This window comes from Mycosarcoma maydis, chromosome 1 (assembly GCF_000328475.2).
Source record: "Mycosarcoma maydis chromosome 1, whole genome shotgun sequence".
NCBI lineage: Eukaryota > Fungi > Basidiomycota > Ustilaginomycetes > Ustilaginales > Mycosarcoma > Mycosarcoma maydis.
Genome location: NC_026478.1, coordinates 1,460,700 through 1,475,991, shown reverse-complemented (window position 1 = coordinate 1,475,991; position 15,292 = coordinate 1,460,700). Strand labels below are relative to the sequence as shown.

Genomic DNA, 15,292 nt, shown 5'->3' with positions numbered 1-15,292 from the left:
TCCATCAACGTGTCCCGAATCGACTAACTTTGGCTGTGTTGTGTATTTTTCGCCGTTGCCTCAAAACGATTAGTTAGCAAGAAACTTCTATGTAGTCGAGTGTCAGTTAGACCCACATTGCCACAAACGAACCCGGATCATGACAACATCATCTTTGCTCCTCTGCTGTCTTGCTTGCAATGCCTTGAGGACGCCTTTGTAAGGCATTGTTGGAGAGTTGCAAAGCTGCACTCTAGCAATCAACTTTTTCGGCTTATCGTTTGCGCGCAGAGGGAGAATGCAAAGCTCATTGGACCCTTTCCGTGCCCATCTGATCCGATCCTATCCAGCTTTCAGTTAGACTCGTCTGGCTGTGACAGCGTAAATGGGTTTGAAGCTCTGTCCAAGCTTCGTATGTTGATATTTGAGAGAAGGCATTGCCATAAGACGAGGATTGCTGCGAGTAAAATTATCAGAAAAGATCCAAGGGCGAGGATGGAGAGGGACACACGGCACACGCCACACGACAACCTTTGTGCTTTGTTTGTTGTGCCCAGCAGACCGACGTCGTCACGATTTGCTGCTCCTCTCCTGTCAACTTTAATATATACAGTACAAGCCAAGCCAGGGCAGAAACAAAAGCCTCACGCCTTACGATACTCGTAACTCAGTCGTGAGTGGACATTCGTGATTCACGATTTGTGATTTTCATTTCCGACGGCATATACTTTGTTGGCAGATAGCACTCACACTCAACATGCTCGCTTAGCAGCGTCAGAAACACAGTTCGACCAGGAATGGGTGGCTTGCTTGTTCGACTGCACCGGACGGGCGTCGGCTCAACCCCACTCGACAAGCATACAGCCGTGAGAAGATTCACGATTGCAGTACATTCGAAGGATCGAACAACGCAGAACGCAAGCGTGCTTGAGCAAGATGCCTAGATGCATGCGTTACATGACCTTTGGCGCTCTCGGTTGTCGGGCCGCTGATGGCCGTGATGTGATGCGCCGTGTCGCTTTTTACGCCTCAACGATTCACGATTTGGGTCTCGCCTATTTCCTCTTCGTTCTTAAACGAGCAAATGCCTTTTGGCCCGCCTATCGAGCCACCAATCACCTTGCCCCGCTCTCTTTTGCATGAATTGCAACGACACCCTCCCCAGAGGACCCAGAGGACCCAGAGGACCCAGAGGAGGGATAGCATCCGCTCTTCCTGGTGCACCCTCATGCCTGTACTCGTTCGCCACAGAGACTGCGCCTGCCACGATCAGAATGGCGGCAGTGGTGGCCCTTTTTTTTCTGTCGCGTCCCAACAGTCTCCATCTTCTTGCAAAGAATCCAGGCGACAACCTCGATCCGCTGTAATGCAGTCAGGACCACTTCGAGGCCTTGACAATGTAACGAGCGAACCTCATTTGCATCAACGCGCGGCAAGGTGCCAACAAGCTACTCTCCTCATGCCCCCTCGCTCTCACCCTCAAACCAGATGGTTTGCTCAGTACCCTACCTGACTCGCTTGGACGTTGGTGTTTCTCAACGGCTGCGATGCCAAGCGACCTTCCTCTCACAACACATGTGACAGGTAGACGTGGCTTTGGTATATGCCTCTAAGGTCCGTTACCCCAGCAACATTACGCCTTTCTAGGCTTTCTTGAAGCCCTCTTGGACCCCCTCTCCCCTTTCCAAGCTCCCAGCTCTCAAATGGGGTGTGACATGAGCAACCATTGGTGTTCTTGCAGCGGCATCGACCTAAACGACCATTGTCAAGCATTGTTAGCCTGCTGATCTCGGTCGAGATTCACTCCTTCTCGCTGTCATTCACGCGTTCAAGCAACAAGATCCTGTGTCTTGGTCAGGTCGTTATGGGCTCCGTATAGCCACCATGTCCTACTCCATACTCAACAACCAATTCAATTTGCCACCACCACCGCCCACGAGCCTCTTCTCCACCGTCCGCGATGAGGCTGGCCGCGCTTGGTTCCCGGACTTTACCCGGGATCAAGATCCCGTCGCCTCGTTAAAGCAATTTGTCGAGAGGCTCTTCTATCCACATCTTCGCAACAGTACGTTCGTGCAGCTCAAGGTCTTGTCGGTCCTCACTGCAATCGTCGGCATCTGGATCTTTCTTATCATCCTTCGAAGAGTTTGGGAAAGGTCATTCTGGCTTTTTCGTCTGGTTAGACGTAGTAACGGTACACTCGTTGTGCCCAACGCTGTTACCTCCTTTGTTGCCATCGAGAGCATGTTTGCAATCCTTCTCATCGCCTTGTAAGTGCATGTCGTCTCCCATTCTCAAACCTGCGTACACTCACGCTGACGTTGTAACTCTCTTTCTCTCTGGATTTGCTTGGCTTCTTTTTTTTTGATCCCAGATGCTGGGAAGTTGTTGCGTGGTTTCAGAATCAGCAATCGCCAAAGCACATCATTCTCTGGATCGGCTTGACGTGGCTTCCTCTCATACTGGGCGCCTGGTGCACCACCGTCGGTGTTGTTTATGCACGTCCAAACGCCCTTAGCTTCGTCTCGCCGCAACCTGGCAAGCCTCATAGTCTGGCGCTTCGGATGGGCATAACGCCCACCGCTGTCAACGTCTTTGTGTTTTCAATCCCAGTGATCCAGGTCGTCAGTGTCGTCGTTCCTGTCGTGCTTGCACAGAAGCGTTACAGCTGGGCTTTCGATCACCATCAACGCTGGTCGGCATCTGTACAACCCGGCGACGTCCTGTCGCGCGACATGCTGCTCGACGCGCAGCAAATCTGGTTCGAGGTGCTGGACGCGGCCTACTTACTCTCCATCTGCATGACAGTCTGGGAAGCATGGGTCTGCGGCTTGTTCATATGCCACTGTCTAGCAGGCGGCTCACTTGTCGCCACGTTGCGCAAACAGCTTACAACGCTCAAGTCGTTCAAGCAGAATCGCACCTTTAGCGAATCATTCTCTGTTCGCAATGGCGAGTCTGCTCATGTGCGCAGCCCAACCAATGCTTACCCCAATATTGTCGTTGGAAGCGATTTGGATCAGCACGAAGGCGATATCGAAAAGCACGCGATCAGTCCTGCAAACGGCGAGCGTATGCTATCCGTGCAAGCGCCGCCTCGCTCCCTCTCCACCTCCTCGGCCGTATCAGGCAATACTACGCTGGTATCTGGCGATTCCAATCTCCAATGGTCTGCGTGCCACCAGGGTCCTTGCAATGGCAAATTGGTAGGCGACATGCACATAATCGCATCGAATCAGGATGACAATGCTCAAGAACAAACGCGCTCGATGTATTTCACACAGCAAGAACTTGAGAACGAAGACCTGCCTTCTCACACCTTCTTTCCTTCTGTTCGTCCGTCGGCTTTCGAGCGACCAGCTCCATCAGTGTCGGAAACGCAAAACTCGCACAAACGCTACCTGGAAAAGTTCTACATGAACTTTGTCGTTCAATTTGTCGGCTTGATGCTGTGCATGCTGTTCTTTGCCATCTTTTGTGGCAAGCTCACCACAACGTGGTATTCGGCTTGGGAAGCCAACGACTTCGCCTCGGCTCTCGAGGTTGCACTTCTCGTCGTGTGTTGGGTCACCGTCGTTCTGGCGAGCATCATCATCTTGGCCATCCTTAGCCGCACATATGAGCCCGTGCTGTCCAACATCAGTGCGGCCACTCACAGCCGCTCCAGTGGAAGCCGCAGTCGGCACTTCAGCCTGTCGCGCACCAATGACGCATTCACACGGAGGTTGTCAGCGAAACGCTTGAGCGACGCAAAGACGTGGGCTGCATCGATGCTGTCACATCAGCACAGCCAGGAAATCGGGCTAGAGCAGGTGCGATCGCGCCGTAGGAGCAGCCGTGCTGGATCTCTCTCTGGAGTCGGACGGACGTCGTTGTATGCCTATGCCGAACTCGACGGCGAGCAACAATCTCCGAATGTAGAGTCGAACGCCTACAGTCCAAATAGTCGGCCATTGACTTTGCGCAAAGCTACTATGTCAAGCTCTACGCCCGACCTGCAGGCTACAACGATATTCTCGAGGTCCCTGAACGAGTCACAAAGGCAGCGCTCGCTACGAGGTACAGTCACGAGCCCGCCAAGCAAGGGCAACAAGACAGGCGTGTTGGTAGAGCAAACGGTCAGCACGATCGTGGAACATCCGGCAGTGGAAGAACACTACCAAGTTGAGCGTCCGCCTAGAGCAATCTATGCCTCGCCGTCTAGGTCCGCCTTGTCGCCGCATCACGATTTTGCTCTCTATTCAATCGATGGCGCCTTTTCGACGCCCGGCTGCTCCCATGTCGAAAGCGACTGGACACAAAGTCCTGCTACACCAGTCACGATATGGACACCCTCAACACCATCTTCGGCGAAACCGCTGGTACGAAGAGCCCAGAGCAACGGGCACGATTCGAACAGCTCGCTAAGCCCTCACTCTCATGAGCCCTTGGTGACTCTTGATGGACAAGAATTCGTGCTACATCCCTTGCACCCGCGGCCACGGTCTCAGTCAGCTAAGAACCGCAGCAAGAATGAGGTCGGCTTGGGAATCGCTATGACTTCGACTTCGCCGTGGACAGCCCCGCTGGTTTGGGACAGCGGCCATCCGGACCCGGTGCTGATGAAAGAGGACGCCGAGATGCGATTACGTATGGCGTCGCGTGCAATATCTGAACGTACGTGAACTGCCCTGCTTTGTGCTTCTTGTAATCTATTGTTATGCTAGTCACAGAATTGTGAGGCACGCGAGTTCAGCTGGCAGCGGTAAATCTGTGAACGTGTCTGTCTTGAAAGGCGATTAGGTCCGTCTGTACCTAAGATCAATCACGATTCGTGGGTGGAGGCAGCAAGCACACCAAGCATGAAGGGAGTCGTGAGTAGGCAACACACTAAAATGTTACGTCGTTCATCGGACAAGGTGGACCAAAGAAAAAATTAACGGATTGTAAGAGGCAATACAAATCGCATCGTGATCGACTTTAAAATCTCGCGGTCTTATTGAGTCTGTCAAATCATGAATCTGGAATTGAATTCGCATCGATCCACGTTGGGATACAATAAATCACGAATCGCGAATGATGATCAAACTTGCAGGTAGAATAAGGCACAGAAATTCGAAGGTCCAGGGGCAGCAACAGCTGCATTCGTGATTCGTGATTTGCAAAGGCTTGGCTGCTGCGTTTTAGTTGAGCCAACGATACGTTCCAAGGTGGTCCAACCACCAAATTCACCACTCGTGACTGATAGGCAGACAGACGCTCAGCAGGCCAGTCAAAGTCTCCCCTCGAACCAACGCAACGCGCGCACACCCTGCTTCTCGTCGTCTATCCTTGTTCCTCCACCATCACTACACCGCCCAGCCAAATCGTCGTTGGTCCTCTGCATCGATCCTACGCCTTTACCTCACAAACATAAAATACCGCCAAGATGGATCCATCCAAGATCAACACGGAGCTCTGCCCCGTCTACGCCCCCTTCTTCGGCGCTATGGTAAGTTCTGGGCACCCAAATCAGCCTATCTCTTCCTGGTTCTGTAAAGCGATCGCATCAGTCTGGCTCCAACTTGCGTTGCATTCGAAGCTTTGAAGCAGAGGTTCCGCTCGATGCGATCGAGGCTGCGCCGTAGAGCATCATGGATCAGGGCAACGAGTTTGCCCCATGCCGAGCCTTGGTGTCGTCCTGCATTGGCTCCCTCCGAGAATAGCAGAAAAGCGCTCACAGCTCTCTTGTTCAACAACACCATGCTCATCATTGTTGTGCCTTCTTCCTCCTTCTTTCCTCTCCAAATCAAAATAGGGATGCACTGCTGCTATCGTCTTCACTTGTAGGTATCAGAACCACATATCTTGGTTGCGACCAGTCTCTCAGAGCATCGATCCCTGACTGTTTCTCCATTGCTCTCTTTTGATGTGCTCGCCGTCATTCCGCGCTCGCTATAGGTCTCGGTGCCTCGTACGGTACTTCCAAGTCCGGTGTCGGTATCTCGGCCATGGGTGTTCTTCGACCTGATCTTCTGATCAAGTGTGTTATTCCCGTCATCATGGCTGGTATCATTGCCATTTACGGTCTTGTGGTCAGCGTGCTCATCTCGGGCGACATCAAGACACCCATGTCGCTCTACGCTGGTTTCATCCAGCTCGGCGCTGGTCTTTCGGTCGGTCTCGCTGGTCTTGCCGCTGGTTTCGCCATCGGCATCGTCGGTGACGCCGGTGTGCGCGGTACCGCTCAGCAACCCCGACTCTTCATTGGTATGATCTTGATCCTGATTTTCGCCGAAGTGCTGGGTCTCTATGGTCTCATTGTTGCACTTATCCTCAACACTCGTTCGCAAGACGACCCTCTTGGATGCTTGCTCAAGTAAAAAACCTTTAGCAACATGCAGTAGTGAACTCAGCCGCTTCGCTCAGAGCGAAGTTGCTGACGTTTTCTTATTCCGCAACGCACATCCTCAACATGACATGCGCATCTGTTTACGGACCAAGCGCGGAGCGATAGGGCAGCTCGACGCACACTCGGCCTGTTCTGAGCAGCTGAAACATGTCCTTGGCGGTCCATGTGCGATTGTTCGTTTATGGGCCGTTTCGTAGCCTGGTCGACTTTCCGTGGAGCATCGGTCTCTACAAATGGATATGTACACCTTTCCTTATCTCTCCACCCTCGTCTGTCCATTTTCTTCCATCCCGTCTTCGCCTCTCAACACAATCAATATACACCGCATTCTGAATTGCTATACACGAGCTTGAATGGGCTTGCACAGGTTATGGATCTTGCTCGCTTGTTTGTACATGTAGTACATGTGGTGTCTTGAGACAGTGGCGTGATGCCAAAAGGGGCTGATGGGTATAATGGGGGTGAAAGTGGTACAAGTACATGTGAAGGAGTGGAGAAAGGACGGTGGTTTGTAGAGTGAGAAGGCGCAGTGGGCTGCAGAGGGAGGATCAATCGAAGCGCGCTTTCTTGAGTTGGGGTTGAGTGAAAGCGGCAGGAGGAGGAGGGTGGATGTGGTCTTGTTGATGCTCGAGTTGGGGGGTATGGTCGTCGGCGTGGTGGGTGTGCGTAGATTGGGTGGTGCAGGTGCGGTTGGAGTCGGCGTCGATACTGGTGGGGGCGTCAGCGACGATGAATCGACCATGATGGCCACGGCGCGGATCGAAAGAGGGTCGCGCTCGACGTTGGGTGGATAGCGACATTCTCAGCGCGTATACGGTGGATTGCTGCAGAAAGTTTCGATCAACCATACAGCATAGTGTCAGAATGCAGATCAACACACCGGCTCGATCAACGTTGACTTACCAGTCGGGTTGCCAGAATAGAATACAAGTCAGGAGCCTGGTAGATGGAATCGTTGATAACATAGTATGCGGCCAAAGGTGTTGTTTCGGTCGGTGAAGTTCTCCATCGCTTCTGCACAACGAAACACGTCGGTTCCCTGGAATGCACGAGCACAAACTCGAGTCCGGTAAACCGCTTTAGTTCTTGTTCCTCCTGTTTAGCTCCCATGCCTCCGCTCAAATTTTGGATGCCATTCGCGATGTTTTGCATGCGAATCTGCTCGTTGTTGCTTCGCCGATCGAAGAACGGTGAGGTTGCAAAGTACGCCATTACATTGTGTTCCGTGAGAGGATGGGCAGGATCGAACTTGGCGCAAGAGGAGTCGCGGCCAAGACTGACTTGACCGGTGGATTGGAGATGCGAGAGGTACGAGAGGAACTCGGGGTTCTTAAATTGGACATGGAGCAGATTCGAGGGTGCTTCTGGTGGTGGTGCTGGTTGCGTCGACATCGTGTAGCCAGTAAGATTCTAGATGTAGCCTTGGTGAACCGGTCACTTTTGCTGAATTGATGGTCTGTAGAGGCGACCTGAACAGGTCAAGTATGCCAGCCGGTGGAGGAGGAGCGCGGAGAAGGATCTTTGATGAGGAAAGTGGTGACTAGTCACGAGTGGACTTTCAAAATTGACCGTGCGCTTTGCTTTGGTCAACAAGATGCTTTCCGACAAAAAATCACGAAATCGTAAAACCCGTGAGCGCATCGGAGATTCCGTCAAAACTCGTGACTGCAAATCCACGAATCACAAATTGAGTCCAAAACACCGAAGGACAAGCAGCAACAGCAGCAGCAACAGCAAGGTGACGCGTTGATACCGAAAACAACACACTCACGACTCGCGCATTCACGACTGCGCAAACCAAACCGGTTCCAAGTATCAGGTGTATGTACTCGCGGAATCTCTCTTACATTCGAGCGATCATCATCCACCAACCATATTGCACCAATGTCGTCAACATTTTCATCTCGGGTGCAATCTCGTACCAGTGCTGCGGGCAAAGAGAAAGGGATGCACTCTGAAACCCTGGACAAGTACGACGATCTCAACGAGCCCATCCCAACCGAAGAACAAGAAGCGCTCCTACGAGAGCTCAAGACCAAGAACGATGCTTCCAACTACGTCTACCGTGCAGCTCTGCTGCTCATGGTGCTGCTCGTATCGGTCGCCTACCTGACGCCTATTCCATCTTACATCAACGGAACGCATCCAGAAAACCATCTGACACTCTTCCACCATGGAGTGCACGTTATCGGAACTGAGGATCACTTGACCTACCTCCCGGCCTTTCCGATCTACATGATCTTCTTTGGCATCCAAGGCTACCTGCTCTACCTCTGCGCTCTCGAACTTCTGTCTCTCATGGGTCACGACAGCCTTCTGACCAAGATCACGCGCAGCAACGCCTCGCTGTACCGTTCACATCCGTTCGGCACCGCGCCCTCCTACCTCGTTGCCACCCTCTCTGAGCTCCGCTACTCGGCAGGAAACAAAGTCAACCTTCACGAGCGCACCGATCAACCCGCCAACATCGGCCCTGAAAGCAAAGCGCTGTACGACACGCTCGCCAATCCAAGACTCTTGTATCTCTGGTTCCTCTTCATCGCCGCGCTTCCGTTGCCCATGTTGATCTTTGGGGCCGGAAACTTTAGCAATGCCGGCTGGTTCGGTCTCACTCCTGCAGTCGCTGGCCTCATGCTCGTCGTCGAGACCTGCATTCGAAGGTCCGAGAATCAGTTGTTGGGTTTGGACGGCTTGAAGTACAATCACAAGTCCGCCTAACACTCGTCAGTGTCCTTGACAAACATTGTATCATGCCCCATTCGCACTCCCAGTCTTTCCGCTCCTGACAAGCATCGATGTAATCTCTTACCTCTGTCGGTCATAGGCTCGTGTTCAGCATCTGCAACTCACCTCGGCATCGCGCCACAAGCTTGCAATTCGCGCAAAATGGAGAAACCTTATCAGACTTCATTGCAACTCTGTCAACGCTGCTACCCAACAGAATTCTTTCCTTCTTGCACTGTATCATGCGCTTCAGTAGGGAGGCTGGTACCCGCCTTGATACCCCCCATGTTGAGCATACGACGGCTGCTGATACTGCTGCTGCTGGGGAGGAGGGGGTTGCGCACGTGAACCGTACACCTGCTGACTTGCATGTTGCTGAGGTGGCGCGCCATACGCCTGATACTGGGGCTGATTTTGAGCATGCCCTCCTCCGTATTGCTGTTGACCAATTGGAACACCGTAAGGTGACTGTGGCGGTGGGCTCGAATAATCGTGCGCTGCATACGGCTGTGATCCTCCGTACCCACCGCCGTGCTGCAGTGGTGCAGGCGGCATTCCATATCCACTCGATCCACTGAACGTTTGCTGTCCCTGAGGAACAGGTGGTGGTGAAGTGTATCTCGACTGCGTCGGCGACGCCACGCTAGGCGCGAAGCTCGGCTGAAACTGTTGTGGTGGGGGAGGCAACGCCGGAGCACGCTGTGGAGCATCGCATGCATAGCCGAGCTGGCTACCATAGTGTGTAGGTGGTCGTTGGTGTTGAGGAGAAGCAGGTTGCTGAAGGGCAGCAGAGAACGGACCGCTGGAAAACATCGAGCTGTAAGGGTCGTGAGCAGGAGCCGCTGCGGCAGGTGGTGGCTGCTGCTGGTACGATGCTTGCTGATGCGGCAGAGGTGGTGGTGGAGGCGGACCTGAATTGGAAGTCTGTCTTACACCTGGTAAAGCTGCGGGCGGAGGGCCGGGTGAAAGTGGACCAGGCGCACCAGCTCCTCCATATGCACTTGCATAACTCGTATGTCTATGCGGAGTTGGAGGAGCTGGATGACCGCCGGCACCTCCTAGCCCGCTCAGCCCCGCCATCGACGAACTCAACCCATCCGAGCCCTTTTCCTCCCATTCCAGCTCCGACACCAGTTTCGACCTTTCACTCTTCCTCTCCCCGACATACCGATTCACGTTCTGCCTCGTGGCCTTCACAATCTCCTGCAGATCCGCGTAGAACTGCAGACCCTTGGCGACCCCCGCCCTCACCTGTGCATTCGAGTCCCTCGCCCTCTTCAGCCTCGCCACCAACTTGTTCCTCGCCTGTTCCTTTTCGTCCCACTTTGCACCCGCCGCTTTACTCGCCGGTAGCTCGATAAGCTCCTTGAATGCTGTCTCCACTTCAGCAAGCAGCGCTTGCTGATGATGCAAGCTGACTGCAATCCGGTTCTGATGCGGCTTGAACTTTTCCAGCTCAGCGGCAAAGATGGACGAATCGACGTTTTGCGCACGACGATTCAGTACGAGAACCTGAGAAATGTCGTCTGTCTGAATCTTCTCTTTTAGATCGGCCAGCACTTCTCCGCGTTCCTTCTTGATCTTGTTCAGCTTGATGAGTGCTTCGTCGATCTGGGCCAGTTTCGCTCTCACTGAGGCGATCTCGCCTTCGGAAGCGCTCTCTTCTTCAGCCGAAGTATCGATGAGCGAGGTAGGAGCACTGCCTTCGCCGTACAACCCCGTTTGACCCGTAAGCGCGGCAGCGAAAGCAGCTTCGAGTGCCTCACGTCCCGAGACGAGCAACTGGACGTCCTGTCGGATCGACTTCCACAGCCCACCGATCTGCGCGTCGTTCTGCGAAGCTTGTTGCATAGCTTCCTTGTTCTCCTTGAGATTGACACGCATGTCTTTGGTATGCAAACCAGCAGGGTCCTGGCTCCACTTGTGTCCAAAGCGAACGCGCTGCTTCTCGCATTCGCGGTTCTCGTCATCGAGCGCTGCAAGTGCCGCGTCGATGTCGTTTGCCGCTTGCGACTTGATGCTCTCGATCCGCTGCAGAGCAGAATCCACCCCCGTGGCACCCACTCCAAGACCATCAGCACCGCGCCCACCACCACCCTCGGCTTCCTCGGTTGACCATCGCATCACCTCCGGGCCGGGATCAGCGAGCGAGTCGAGCATAGCATTGCTTCCACTGCCTTGAGCAAGGGCACGATATTTTTGGAGGCTTGACGGCAAGCCCAGGTAGTCGAGCGAAGCTTGCATTTCTCCCGTCGCAAGGTCATGGCGCTCCGATTCGGCACGGGCGATCTTGGCCTTCTCTTCCGAGTACAGAGACGCTTTTTCGTGTACACCCAGCGGCACAAGGTTCTGGAACAGATCCGGGCCGATGACGCGTTGTACTTCGGGAGCTGCAAAGATCTCCTGAATCGGGATGGGATTGGCAGCAACGAGCTTGTCGACAGCAGGGAGCGATGACTCCGAGGGGAGAATGTCGTGATAGATGAGGTCGTTGTCCTTGACGGCAGACTCTTTGCGCTCGGTGCATCGAGCGACCTGAGCGTTGACGATGGCCACAAGCGCAGATGCCGCATCGCTGGGCAGCGAGGGACGATCCGCAGTCACGCTCGCGGTAGCGGATGCGCTAAAGGTGGTCAACAAATTGCGAGCTTCTTTGGCTGCCGTCTCTGCTACCGTCAACCGCACAAGACAAGCGCCATGCGAGCCAGCCGCATCGTCGGCCAGCGCTTTGTAGTACTGCATGACGGACGTGAAATGCCTTGCCTTGACTTGAATAAGGTAGGCCCAGGAACGTTCGAAGATGCCTTTGGTGACGTTTTCACGCGAATCGTCCACCAAGCCAGTGTAGGCAGCAGCGGTTTGACTTGCGAGCTTCGAGATGAGACCAGCACCCTTCTTCTCCTCGATGGTCTTTTCCAGGAACACCTCGGATGCCTGAGCCAGCGTGATACCGACCAAACACTTGACAACGTCCTTGCTCATATCAGTGCTGGGAGCATGCAGAAAGTTTTCATTGATGTAGCTCAGCATACCAGCTGCTTGACGGAGGGCGGCATAGGCACGCTTAAGACCGTCAGCGTTGCCCGGCATGCGAGGTTGCGATGAAGCGAGCGAGGAAAGCGTTGCAGCAATGTTGAAAATGATACTGGCTTTTTCGTAGGCCAAGCTGGACTGAGAGATGGTTTTTTGCGTAAAAGCGTCTTTCCAAGGAAATGGTACACGAAGCTCTGGAAAACGGAGCTCGAGCATCTCGAGCATGTGGAACCATTTGAAGAGCAAGTCTCTGCCTGTGGCATCCGAGGCTGCACCTTTGACCGCATCTTGACGTGCACGGTTGAGTTGAGATGTTTGCTCCGAGTACTTTTTAGAGTCTTCGCCGTAGCTGTTGGTGATGAGCGACTTGACAGCAGAGCCAAGGTCGACCTCCTCTGTTGTTTTAAGAGGTAGAAGGAGGAGGGGTGATTGGTGTGCGTCTGCCATGTTGAACAGGCAAAGCAAGCACAGCCCCGAGTTTTTACTGCCGGTCGTACGTTTTCACACCTACTCAAGTCGGTTGAGTCTCGGGGGAACAAGGTCTCGAGTGATCCAACAAAGGGAGCTAACAGGGATGGTAGAGGTGCGTTGTTTGGATGGAAAGTGAAGGATGCTGTTCGACACGACCGAGTTGACCGTTGCAGGTGTTCCGCCTAAATCGGTTGTCTGACTGCTGCCGAGAGCCAAGTAAGTTTCGTGGTTAAGTGGAGTCGACCAAAATTACGAATGTTTCCCTGTTCTACTGCACAATCAACGAGGACCGTGCGCGTCTTTTCTCTTTAGCCAAGCAGCACACGCGGAATTTTCGTTTTGGCTCAGTCGTGACTTTGTTCAACAACGTGACTGGATCCGAGCAACAATCGTGAATCACGAATCACGAATCACGATTCACGATTCAGATCGGAGGACCACACCGTAAGAGTCGTTCGCTGTGGTGGTTGGTAGAGCTGAGATCGTCCGAGTGTAATGTAGCACTGAAATGATAAGGTTTGCTATCGACGCAGGGAATGGGTATGTAAATAATGGGAGCTCTCTGGTGTTATGACTTGACAGTAAGAAAACTAAGACCGCTGCCGATAGCCAGGCCAACGCAAAGCCAGAAAGAAAGCAGGGTAGCTGCCAGAGGTCCTTCGCTCGCGCCTTTCGAGTTTACTAGCTTGCTCCTTGCAGGACCTGATATCATGATGCAAGTGCTGACGAGGCCGTTGGAAAAGCCGAGCAGCAGCATGAGACTGAAGAACGGAGCATCGCTTGACTGCATCAGACTGGCTAGCCATCCTTCGGGTGTTCCAGCATTGATACGGCTGATAGGACCCGTCCGCTGACTTGTCGACACGACGTTGCATGCCATGAACAGAGGCACAAACAATACGCGGAGTAGCGAGAGCGAAAATAGTGCTCGAGCTTTGCGTATCAAAGCCGAAGGTACCAAGCTTGGCAACGATCTGCCCAGCAGATCCGAAAGGTTGAAGAGGAAAAAGTGAAAGGGTACAAACAGCTGCGGCGAGGTAAGGTCCACTGAGCTGAACCCAGATCTGGAAGTGCCTGTGTAGACGCTCTGAACCGAAGATGTGAGCGCAGGGAAGATGCTGAGAGTGATGACGAATATGAAGGCAACTGCAGCACAGTCCCACTTGACTTTGGATTGAACGAGCGAGATGCGCAGCAGTGATTCACGCGTTGTGGGCGACAGTCTGTGGAAGCCGGGCACCCTTTTGAGCCACGAGCTATAAGCAGGGTGAGAGACAGAACGGATCGAGTGCCAGCTCTGCGTCATTGCGTTGCCCTCGAGCCGACCTTCGAGATCGTCATCATCTAGCCTGGAAGAAGCGTCGTTCTCGTCTTCGATTTTGTCGATTGTAGCAATTTGCTTGGCCATTACTTGCGTGTACAGAGGCGTATTGGTAAGCCAGAGGAAGGCGACAAGCACCGCCATCATGAGCAAAGTGTTCATGCCAAAGAACAGGGTCGCGGCTCGGGCAATGCTACGCGACGTCTCTTGAGCGGCTTGACGATCCGCAGAGATGGCGTCATCCGGCACAGTCTGCTGTGACCAGGCAGAGGCGAAGCCAAAGATGCTGATACCAACTCCCACGACACCTTGACCCGCTAGCATTGAGCCCATGAACGATCCACCTGCGCCAAACGCAGTACTGAGCGAGACGACGCTGTTCTGCAAGTAGGCACACGCGCTCGAGAGCAAGCCGCCAAGGAAGAGGGTGAAATAGAAGTAGGTGTGGCTGGTAGGTTGTGAGGTTGGTTTATCATCATGATGACCAGTACGAGAGCTATACTCTCCTACTCTTGTGGAAAGCGCGAAGCAAAATACGGAGAGAATGATGACAGTCGACGAGATAGTGATCCTGCGATGTGGACTTGACCTTTCGAAGCCACCGGTGGCGGTTGCGTGGATGCCGACGAGGATGCTGATGACATTGTAGGATACCGTGATCCAGCTGCTGAAAGTGGTGGCATACGGTGTGTGTGCGAACGACGAGCGAAAATACTCTGCAGGGGTAATGAGCGAGTTGAACGGTAAGAGCACGCCCATGCCGAGCAAGCCAAAGGTGAGGTAGACTAGGGTGCGCTGTCTAGGCGACATATGTTCCCAAGCGGGAGCGCCTTCCACACCGGTTTTTATGAGCGGCTCTGCAGAACCATCTTGGTGCGATGGCGTGAGGAGCGGTGAGTCAATGCCATCGTGAGAACGGGCAAGGAGACCTTGCTCCTCCCCTCGAAGCGTTCGCATGGGAAGCGGGTCTATCGCTCCTATGGCCGTGAGGGCTGGCGCAGAAGTACGCGTGCCCGACGATGCCTATGTTGCAAGAGAGCAGCTGATAAGCTACTTGTCGTCCTTATGAACCGAGAATGCGATGCGGTGATGCTTGGACGGTAAGAGGAGAGTGCAAACACAATAGCAAAGCGCAACGATAAATGCCAAAGATACAGTCGTGAGTATGAACGAGCCGGCAAGATCTAAATAATACCGACCGTCACGTCGATCGAGATCTCCACACGGTGCCTTGCTCGTTGTGTGTGACGCTCTGAGACGCTAGCTGTGTGCTGCTGTGAATTTTTCGGCTGGACCCTGTCCGAGGCAGATTGGCAGTTGATGTTGCAAAGGGGTAACTTGTTGCATCGGGCATTATGATCGCCTTACAAAGGCGGATGCGATCCGTGACGGCG

At 53.6% G+C, this 15,292-nt stretch overlaps 6 protein-coding genes across 6 annotated transcripts; 3 read left to right on the top strand and 3 right to left on the bottom strand.

Moving 5' to 3' along the window:
- Positions 1-1,863: 1,863 nt before the first annotated feature.
- Positions 1,864-4,643, top strand: UMAG_11434 (uncharacterized protein; the record flags this gene model as incomplete). The annotated part of the gene is made up of 2 exons (XM_011388459.1): positions 1,864-2,249; positions 2,354-4,643. 2 exons carry the CDS (start codon positions 1,864-1,866, stop codon positions 4,641-4,643), a joined length of 2,676 nt encoding a protein of 891 aa, XP_011386761.1.
- A 743-nt stretch (positions 4,644-5,386) lies between these two features.
- Positions 5,387-6,320, top strand: UMAG_00508 (putative H(+)-transporting V0 sector ATPase subunit c; the record flags this gene model as incomplete). Its single annotated transcript, XM_011388053.1, has 3 exons — positions 5,387-5,449; positions 5,756-5,783; positions 5,899-6,320. The coding sequence occupies 3 exons, from the start codon at positions 5,387-5,389 to the stop codon at positions 6,318-6,320; spliced, it is 513 nt and encodes a 170-aa protein (XP_011386355.1).
- Positions 6,321-6,897: 577 nt separating this feature from the next.
- UMAG_00507 (mediator complex subunit MED6) lies at positions 6,898-7,741 on the bottom strand (the record flags this gene model as incomplete). The annotated part of the gene is made up of 2 exons (XM_011388052.1): positions 6,898-7,173; positions 7,253-7,741. The coding sequence occupies 2 exons, from the start codon at positions 7,739-7,741 to the stop codon at positions 6,898-6,900; spliced, it is 765 nt and encodes a 254-aa protein (XP_011386354.1).
- Positions 7,742-8,233: 492 nt separating this feature from the next.
- On the top strand, positions 8,234-9,067 carry UMAG_00506 (uncharacterized protein; the record flags this gene model as incomplete). Its single annotated transcript, XM_011388051.1, has 1 exon — positions 8,234-9,067. The coding sequence occupies one exon, from the start codon at positions 8,234-8,236 to the stop codon at positions 9,065-9,067; it is 834 nt and encodes a 277-aa protein (XP_011386353.1).
- Positions 9,068-9,322: 255 nt separating this feature from the next.
- UMAG_00505 (uncharacterized protein) lies at positions 9,323-12,553 on the bottom strand (the record flags this gene model as incomplete). The annotated part of the gene is made up of 1 exon (XM_011388050.1): positions 9,323-12,553. One exon carries the CDS (start codon positions 12,551-12,553, stop codon positions 9,323-9,325), a length of 3,231 nt encoding a protein of 1,076 aa, XP_011386352.1.
- A 592-nt stretch (positions 12,554-13,145) lies between these two features.
- UMAG_11433 (uncharacterized protein) lies at positions 13,146-14,855 on the bottom strand (the record flags this gene model as incomplete). The annotated part of the gene is made up of 1 exon (XM_011388458.1): positions 13,146-14,855. One exon carries the CDS (start codon positions 14,853-14,855, stop codon positions 13,146-13,148), a length of 1,710 nt encoding a protein of 569 aa, XP_011386760.1.
- Between the last annotated feature and the right edge of the window lie 437 nt (positions 14,856-15,292).